General features: G+C 34.5%; 2 protein-coding genes across 3 annotated transcripts; one reads left to right on the top strand and one right to left on the bottom strand.

The window, feature by feature from the left end:
* The first annotated feature begins 560 nt into the window (after positions 1–560).
* Positions 561–2,855, top strand: LOC139843994 (protein RDM1-like). 2 transcript variants are annotated; one of them, XM_071834192.1, is made up of 4 exons: positions 561–702; positions 1,224–1,269; positions 1,860–2,030; positions 2,286–2,855. In XM_071834192.1, the coding sequence occupies exons 3-4, from the start codon at positions 1,877–1,879 to the stop codon at positions 2,651–2,653; spliced, it is 522 nt and encodes a 173-aa protein (XP_071690293.1). In that variant the 5' UTR covers positions 561–702; positions 1,224–1,269; positions 1,860–1,876; the 3' UTR covers positions 2,654–2,855. The 2 variants fall into 2 exon arrangements, with proteins under 2 accessions (XP_071690293.1, XP_071690292.1); XM_071834191.1 differs by lacking the exon at positions 1,224–1,269 and having other exon boundaries at positions 2,286–2,852.
* Positions 2,856–3,504: 649 nt separating this feature from the next.
* Positions 3,505–8,618, bottom strand: LOC139839571 (CDP-diacylglycerol--glycerol-3-phosphate 3-phosphatidyltransferase 2-like). The gene is made up of 7 exons (XM_071829666.1): positions 8,102–8,618; positions 6,955–7,052; positions 6,832–6,882; positions 6,530–6,643; positions 4,584–4,640; positions 4,400–4,485; positions 3,505–3,886 (listed from the first exon to the last, which is right to left on the bottom strand). Exons 1-7 carry the CDS (start codon positions 8,481–8,483, stop codon positions 3,766–3,768), a joined length of 909 nt encoding a protein of 302 aa, XP_071685767.1. The 5' UTR covers positions 8,484–8,618; the 3' UTR covers positions 3,505–3,765.
* Between the last annotated feature and the right edge of the window lie 1,276 nt (positions 8,619–9,894).

Genomic DNA, 9,894 nt, shown 5'->3' with positions numbered 1-9,894 from the left:
GAATATGTGGTTGTTATACATTCGAATTAATTATACCGATCATGCCCTCAGATTAGTCTGGTTCTCTTTCAAGACAGTAGTTGAAGGCGAGTTATGCAATTACGAGAGATGAACGCGTGAGTAGTTAAGTTTCGTGATCCCAAACTGATGTAAAAAAACTAACATATCATTGATTAAAAAACAAGTCAAAAGTCTATTTATCAAATAGACTATGGGAGATGAACGCGTGAGTAGTCTAGTTAAGTTTCCTGAGTAATCCTCACACACCACTTTTTAATCTATATACATTTCTGTCTCATAAATTCACAATTATACTCTTAAATTAATCTAGTAAATTAAACTTATATTATTATTTTAAATATAATTAAAATTATAACAAATATTTAGATGTACATGAATTAAAAAATGGTACTTAAAAAATCACCATCAAAGCTTAAAGTTTTTATAATTATAAAAACCGATAACAGCCTCATATTCACATTTATGTACTTGTTTTTTTATTAAATAATTAAATTAATATAGTGATCCTACCTTACTGTGACCACGACCTTTATCACACTCAATAATTTCACCCAAATACCCCTCAATTCACATATCCCTTCTCCATCTACAATCGTGATTTTGAATTGCATGCAACGGTCCTCTGAAATTTAGAGCCATTAAGAAAAGCTCCAACATTTATTTAAAGCGCTCTATTTTACTGTAAGTCTAATGTCTATTAACCCTAATTTTCACCCCCTTTTCCGATTTCTTAATTTACTCCTGTTTCAGTGTTTTACTCAAATTGTCATAGTATTAATGTATCACCATAATTTATACTCCGCAATTTGATTTATAGTAGCTATGAACAATGAAATGAAGGACAACAGGATTATCAATCAGCTGTAATTTTTAGATATGCTTGACTATTTTATTTCAAAATTTCATTACTTTTTTTTAGAGTTATAAGTTAAGAGGGGAATATGATTACTGTAATTTAGATGAGTGCATGTTTGGGAGGTTTGATTTTATGATTTTGATCACGATTTCGTATTTCAAAGTTTAATGCTGACTCCTGTAGTTAGGGCTTTTTTTTTTCTTTTTTTTTTTTTTTTTCCTTTTATGGATTTTGAGGTCTGAGTTTTATGTCTTTTAATTTTCAGTCCATCTGCACATTCAATCTATTTATGTGTCAATTGTCACATTTTGTGTATTTATTTCTGCCTTCCTTTCTTTATTGTTAGGGTTAGTTTGCTGCTGCTGTCGAGCCCGGTTCGTGTTCGTGTTCTTGTATGTTGTTTGTCTTTTTTTCTTTCCGATTAAAGGATTTGTTATATAGTTTTCGTTTCTCGCCAAAAAAAATATATATTTATGTGTCAATTATCACCTTTTGTGTATTTATTTTGCCTTCCTTTCTTTATTTATATAGAGGTAGTATAACATTTGTGTCCGTCAGTCACTTTCCTAACGTAAATTAAAATTGACATATAATTTTAGCAAAGTTTTCTATTAACTATGATATAAATATAAATGTGAATGCAAGTAACTTCAAATCTACTTTTAAGTATTTTCGTGGCAAAATGGGCGGATTCAACAAGTTTGGTAACGGGTCAGTGACACATTATTACTCTTCAATAACTTACTCGATTTGTGAAATGTCTTATCTCTACAAAGAGAAATTAATGATTCTTTTCATACCCAGATTTGTCATGTGGCTTTTAGGTAAAAAGTAAAGGATACAACTTTCATCATACCTTACTTAGAATGTATTAATTATGTTTTATTAAATGGTTTGTTTTTTGCTTATAAACTACTGTATAATTTTCGGACAGAGAGAGTGCTAACTAAATTAGTCTTCACATTATTTATTTTTTCGTCAGGTTGCATGTGAGTCGCAATGAAGAGAACTGTGCCAGTTCCTTTGGATATATCGTCCGATGATGATGATGACAAACCTTCTCCTTCTAATGGAACCAAAGACCTTGCTGGTCTCAAACGGCCAAAAAGTGAAACTGCAGTTATCATGCCTGTCAAAAATGTAGTAACTGAAGGTAATTTGTTTAATCTTTTGCAGTAATAGACATATCATTTAGCAAGATTATTCCATATTTTATATCCAAATGTGGCAAGATGGGTTGAGTGGGTCCTTTGTTTAAGGGGTCAAAACAGGGTTTGGCATAAAACTGATCCTTCTTTAGTACGAAATCAATGCAGAAATATTGATAAGTAAAGTTAGTAGCTTATTTAGTTTGACTAACTTGTTTTTTTATAAAGGGGTACCCTAAAATGTTACTATCTCAATGCAGAGTTTTTGATAAAAACTGCAAAAATGTATCAAGACTACATGAAGCAAATCCCAATTCCAGTTCAGCGTGGCTCAGTCATATCATTTACCTCGTGGAGTGGTTTAGCCAAATCAATGAAACAGATGTATCAGCAGCCACTCCATTACCTGACCAATGTTCGTGTAAAAGAATGGGATCAAATGAGAAGTGATGCTGACATCAATGGTGAACCATTAGACACCGTGATTCATCCATGTAAAGCTGAAAGTAACATCTGGCTCATGGAAGAAGTTCACAGGCTCACAACCTCTCATCAGTTTCTTGCCAAACTTTGGTTAGCCAATCCCATGTACAATGCTTCTATTGATACGGTTTCACCCCAGTTATGAAGTTTGTTTCTGTAATCCCTTAATAACTATGTCTGTAGTTTTTCTTTGTTGGCAAAGAACTGATGTTGGTAGTTTAGTTTGTAGAATTAGAATCATGATATTAGACTTTCCTGAAACGGAATATGTTGATTGTTTGTTATTATTCGGTGCAGAAGTAACAGAAACCTTACTTATTTTTTACTGCCGTATGACTTAAATTGTTTTGTGCCTCATGTTCATCATGAATTCTGGGATTGCTTTGTTTTTGGCTTCTTTTTTTCTTGCAAAGAATTGTGTTGCGGCAGTTGCGCAGAGCCTAGATGCTCATTAAGGGTGTAACCATTGATAGCTCTCTTGTTGTAGTGCATAAGTGAACATCGGAGCATAAAATATAATTCTGAGCTGTTAATGTGCGTGTTCCTGTTTTGCCTCTGGGTCTATGAATATGGTCATTTTCCGACCGTGGCTTACTCTTCATAGCCAAAAAGTGCTTATTTATAGTCTTGTGTTTTTTAATCAAAACATATAAATGTCCACAATGTAACGTCTTATGACTTGAAAGATATAATTGTTGTTTACAGTCTTGAAAGACATTTTAGCAATTACCTGTCTCGAGTACTCATTATTCGATAATTCAAAAGCACAGAGCTCATAAGTGATGCTAACAAGCTTCAACACCAAGTTATATTCCTACTTCCATTCTATCTTTAAAACAATGAGCTATCGACATGAAACCCATCTATCTAACAGTAATAATACATAGACACTTTCTCTAGGTAGAGTATAAATTTGAGGAATCATGTGGTAATTATCAATTACAAGTCCCAATACATAAAAGTGCCTTGTTAAGCCGTTGCAAAATACTCCGTAAGTAATAAATAATAAACATATATTATATCGAGGGTGTATACCCAGACAACAAAAAAATAATTTGTTTCATATATAGTTGGTTTCCTTGACAGAACAAAAACATCAACATGAGTACAACAAATTGATATCTGAACTACCATAGGAATTCTGTAAAGCATATAGTATGGCAAAATATAAGAAAACTCGAGTAAAAGGACAGTAGCTTCAGGTCGGAAGCAATGGGTCGAAGCAATTGTGAATGTTTTTTTTTTCCTTTCTAATTCTTACATCAGCAACACTTTGGATATCTTCTTCATATACACAACCAACGACCATATAGCTAGCCATGCCGATACGTAAAGTAAAGCAACACCAGATGTTCCCAGTAATCCTACTTCTGTAAAACTGCATATTTGTTGTCAAATGGGTCAACACAAATGCTTGTAATCATGGCATAATAGAACTAGAGATGCAAAATGGGCAAGTCAAGTTTGGTAACAGACCAAAAGAGAAGTTTTGTATGGGTCATATCAAGTTGAAGCACTTTTTGTCAAACTATGGTTAATGTGTAGAATTATTATAGTTAGAAGGTTCTATGCACTTTAAATAAACATATGGGTGACTATCAACCTATTTGACCTATTAGACCCGTTTACCTTCCATCTACGTATTTCGTACCCAATGGACCTGACCCATTTTCCACCTCTACCTAGAAATTTTATCATCACAGTTATAGAGTCCACTCTTGATTTTCAATTGGATGGTCAGATATGTTACAGCATTTAGTGATTGATTTTGTAGTTATAAACGTTAACATATGACAGATCAGGAAGTCAAAATGTGGACTTGTTTACGATGGAGGAATACTTTAATATATAGAACTAGAAATAAAAAAGAACATATAACTACAAAACGAACCTTTGATCTCTAATGGCAAGAAGAATAGTTAACGACGTCATTTGTGTGGCTGTTTTCCACTTCCCCAAATTATTTACAGCAACAGCCTAAATCAGCAAACAATGATTTCATGAAATTCTTAGTTTTCCAGAATATTAATAATAATAGCATATAAATAATTATAATTTGATGTGATAGAAATTACCCCTGAAAGTTTACTACCCTGTGAAGCAGCCCATTCTCTAACTGCAGACATCGTTATCTGAAATAGAGTTTATGCTATTCGTCAGATACTCAAAGAACACCTAGTTTATGCAAGTTTACTTTCGACCCATAGAGAATCAATACTACGAAATTTGTTACTCAAACTTTGGTCCACAAGTTTTCCTTTAACTTCACTTAACGACTTTTTATACAAAGCGTTTTCAACTCTGATTTTGGCACCATCAAGATGATATCTTTCTCCCTATCTTACATGATTTAAAATGGCTAGAGGTAAAATAAAGATGACAGTTCATTCATTAACAAAATGGTTAGCCAAAATTATATGACTTGAAATGTATAGACAAAAGGTATAGCAGAACTTTTGACTTATTCCTTAACTTGTAGGATTTGCCAGGGAGCATGTTCTAATAATACTTTAAAACAGAATAGGACACCAAGTCCAAAATTGACCCAGTGCAAAACTCCAGACTTCACAGTCATTACGAAATGCAAGATTGCAGCAAACGCAGAACTACTTTAAAAGCATATGAAAAATCAAACAACTCAGCCTATTAATTGAAATTCACCTGTGGCCCTTGACGATTCGGTACGACTTGGATTGAAAAATCGATCAAAGTCTTGTCGATAGAATACACTCAGGGTTATTTGGGATAACTCGGATTTACTAGGTCAAGTCAAACTCAGTTAACTTTTTAATCTGAATTAATATTAGGCATTTGAGTTTTAAGTAATTGAACTATTGAGCACTTATGTTTCTAAACAATTATGTTTATGTTTATATCTAAACATATAAATTAAATTTATTATTTATCCTTAAAAAAATAGATTCGGGCACTCCCCCGCCTAGGCCGAGTACTCACTACAAGGCCCCTGACCGTCTAGGTACCGCCTATGGAATTTAATTACCTTGCCTACAACAGTTTGTTCATCAAGCCATTACAATAGTTATACCGACCATAAGCTCTCCAGTAGATTCAACAAGACTCGCACACATTTGACAAACAAAAACGAAAGAAAGAAATGCAAAAAAATTGTGGAACAATCCAAATGCATTTAATGTCCAGATTGAATTTGCAAAGACACGTGCTTCAAAAGAAATAACATATATTATAAATTCCTTGTCTTACATTCATACATGAGGGAGGGGGTAATTCATGCCTAACGATGTACAGTGGCGGACCCAGGAAATTTTTTCACCGGGGCGATTTTTTGTTGTTGCAAAATATGGAGGTTTTGGGGCAAAATAGAGAGTTTTTTGAGCAAAATTTGGAGGTTTTTTGGCAAAATACGAAGGTTTTGGGGCAAAAAAAAAAATTCATCGGGGGCAAAATCGAAAAACTGAAAAAATTTGCACTAAAAATTGAAAATCCACTGGGGGCGGGCGCCCCACCATGCCACTTCTTTGGTCCGCCCCTAACGATGTATATTTTGTAGAGAGAACTAAAGGTTGGCACGACATCTGTACCATGTGCCATGTGCAAAAGACAACAAATAATAGCCTAACCCGCAATTCCCTTACTAAGCTTCAATACCAACGAGCAAGTACTTCACAAAGACAGATGTCAAAGCATCATATCTCAGTTGGTGGAAAGATGGACCATCAGATCATGTTTGGCAACTTTGCCATCTCATGTTTGGCAGAATAAGCTAATGTCAATATATCTCATTCTTGTGACGTGTACAGTACACTTTCTGGCCAACATCTTAATTAGTATAATTGTTCTCAATCACATGTTAGATGTCAATAACTTTACTTAATATAAGCATTAATTAGCCAATGATCTGCAGCAAGCTGAATTAAAGGCTTTTAAAGATAACGGAACAATATGATGATAATATATGACCATATAATGCACCTAGCAAGGTATAAATATGTAATCAACTATGCTGCATTTCATAGAACTGTGCATTAAGTTTGAGCATTACCTCTCTACCTATTACCGCAATCGATGGTACAGTCAATAGCCAAGGCCATTGTCCAAACATAGCAGCTTCTGGAGGTTTTGTACATAACAATATCAAGGTAGTAGCAACCATAAGCTGAACACAGTAAAAATGAATAATTAGATAACAAATAGAAGTGTTAATATAATTGAATTATGTTCTTACAAAGAAGAATGCCCATAAGTATACAATGAAAATATCAAATCCAACAGTACAATACATAAAAGGAATCCAAAAAAAGAACAATTTTTAAGGTCCAAATAAGCACCCAATTAGAGATATACCTTGTCAGCCACTGGATCTAAAAATGCACCAAAGGCAGTTCCTAGGTTCATCTAGAAAAAATAAACGAATAATTTGAATTTATTTAGATAGAATAAAAAATAACTTGTAGACAGAATGCATACTTTTCGTGCAAGATAACCATCTAGCCAATCGGTGATAGCTGCAGCAATGAAGATGCTTGTAGTAGCAGTTGTCCCCAGCCAACTATTCATATAAAACGCTACAGAAATCAGATATAAACCAATGTTAGTATCATTGAAAAGAAAGCGCATGCAACAGACTACATACAAGCGTCCAATATAATACAGAGTAATATATGACACACAGTCTTATTTGGTTGCTTCTGCTTAATTCAGCCTCATCTAAACTGTATGCCCCTCGTAACAAAACGATCACGTCACTTTGACTATATAAACAGTCAAACAGCTGAAATAACATGCATCATAAACAACAACACAGAGGAACCAATAACTGAATGCTGCAGCTTAAATCTTTCTTGCTTATAAATAAGTTGCAGCATTTCGTGTAGAGTAGAAAAAAAGGAGAAACATTTACATAGCTCTGCTAAGCCTGTAAGGTATTCTAAATAGCTGCTTTATATCACCAACTCCAAAATTGCTAAACTAATGTAACAAATTTTCATTAACAGACCACATTATATGCAGCAAGTGTGATAAAACCTACATTCTATATCGAGACGAATAATTGAACATAATCTTACCTCATGCTAAAATCAGACCTAACAGAACCCACACAAACAATATAAGGTAATACATCAATCGTAAGCCAAAGATCTTCACAATTTGGCCACAATTCCACAGCATCAAAAACATTTAAATTCCACAATTGAATTTAGACACGACGCGAGTCTAGAATCCATTCCAATTCCGCCGGAATCCCATTAAATTCTGTGAGCCAAACCGGTTATTAGGCTCCGTTTGGCTCACGGAATCCAATGGGATTCCGGTAGAATTGGATTTGAATTTAGACACTCGCCGTGTCTAAATTCAATTCCAATTCAGCCGGAATCCCAATACATTCCATGAGATTCCGTGAGCTAAACAGAGCCTTGATGTATGAATTCATCTAATACCATATCTATCAAACCACTTTCGGAATTTACGCACTATAAAATATCACAAAAACTTTCATATATACAGTATAATTCAAAAACGCACAAATACTCGAAAATAAATGAAGAACGCACGAAAACTTCCAAATAATTTAAACACGCACAAATACTCAAAAAATAAATTAGGAACAACGTACTTCTAACAAGGACCGGGATCGCAGCAACGCGAGCAATTGTTAAAATCGTTGGCAACGTCAGCAATCTATCCGCCGGATTTTGTTTTAACGGCGTAGATTTTACGTTGCCGTGATTCTCCGACGATAATGTAGACATAACACGATCATTTTCCGTGATCAATTTATCATCTCCATTATGATTGTTTACGGATCCCATACTCACTCTACTACCACCGTTTAATGCTGAATATTTCAAAATTTTTGAACCACGAAACCCTAGCTTGTTGTTATTGTTATTCTTAATATTATTATTATTAATGATACTGTTAATATTATCGTAGCTATTAATATTATCGTGAGCTAAGTTTGCACAATTTGTTGTCCTCCACCAGCTCGAGCACATCGCCGGGGACGTCTTCGTAGATCTTCCGGTGATGATTGCGCCGCGGAGCCACCGTTGTTGGTGGTGGAGGTGAAAGGAATAAACGATGGTTAGTTTTAGAAGGTTAAAGGGCGTAATTTGCGAATGTGTGTGGGTGAGATGGTTATATAGGATAGGTAGATGCGCACCCGTCGCGTATATTAGCACGTAAATAATGCACGGGGCGTACGTTAGTAAGTTTGGTGTGGTGTTAAATATCTTTTCAACTTTTGATGGAACTCGTTTACAGGTGAAGTGTCTGTTTCAAAGCTAAAAAGATGACACGCAGAAAGGTTTAATGTACTATCAACAAGGCATCAGGTACAACTATAAAATAGATTTTTTTCAGAAAAAAAAAAAAAAAAAAAAAAAAAAACCAAAACAAAGTCAACATCTAACATCCAAGGGTAAAAACTAGCTCTGCCACCGTCATAACTACTTAGAGCATGAAGAACATTCATCTGAGACCTATGTATGGAGAGATCAAGAATCCTTACATAATACATAGAAACTATACAACAACATCCATCTTGAAGATAATGGTTTTGCTCTAACCGAAAATGATTGAATTTACGAATCCGTTCATAATATGCAAACTTGATTCGAGAGGTGCGAAACTTACAGAAAGAGGACGAAGGAATTACGAGATAGGGAAGTGCATGAGGGCCTACAATCCGATTTGGTTGAACATGTATGGGCTAATCGTGATACTAATTCTATCATGAAAGATAAGCTGGCGTCCCTAACTTAGATACTAATTCTATCATGAAAGTGACGGTTTTTTCACGTTGGTCTCCCACACGCTTCTGAAGAACACAATCAATCAATATTAACTACTCGCGATTATGATTCAGTTGAAGGGTAAATCGGTGTCTCTCTTTAGGCTTCACAATTACCTACTCAATTGATGGAAGCAAAGCAATTAAAAATTAAGATTAGATCCTACAAAATCAAGAAGATATAAAATCCCAAAGATATAAGAAAGAAATAAAGAATTGGAAGGCAAAACTGAAAAAGATTTCTATTTTCCCTTAATCCAGTTATCCTTTGAAATTCTTCTTCCAATTATCCTTAACTGGAAGGCATCTAACTTGAGATACAACATAACATTTCCGTTCTGCCCCTTTTATTATATCTATTAATGTAACATCCCGCGTTTTTCCGTTAAATTTATTTTAACGCCCGTTTTTTTTATAGATAATATCGTTCGTTATCTAAATTCGTATCCTTCGTTAACTAACGTTCGTAAGATTCCCGTTATTTAATTATAACATCACTCGTTTACTCGAGCGTTTTTAAAAAATATTCGTTTGGTTAATTTCCGCACCCGCTTTGAAACTTGAGGGACCGAAGTTGCCAAGTGGGCAAAGTGGAGACTAGTGGTTAACTAGTC

This window comes from Rutidosis leptorrhynchoides, chromosome 4, assembly GCF_046630445.1.
Source record: "Rutidosis leptorrhynchoides isolate AG116_Rl617_1_P2 chromosome 4, CSIRO_AGI_Rlap_v1, whole genome shotgun sequence".
Lineage (NCBI taxonomy): Eukaryota > Viridiplantae > Streptophyta > Magnoliopsida > Asterales > Asteraceae > Rutidosis > Rutidosis leptorrhynchoides.
The sequence above is the reverse complement of the archived record's forward strand: the minus strand, read 5'-3'. Positions and strand labels throughout refer to the sequence as shown.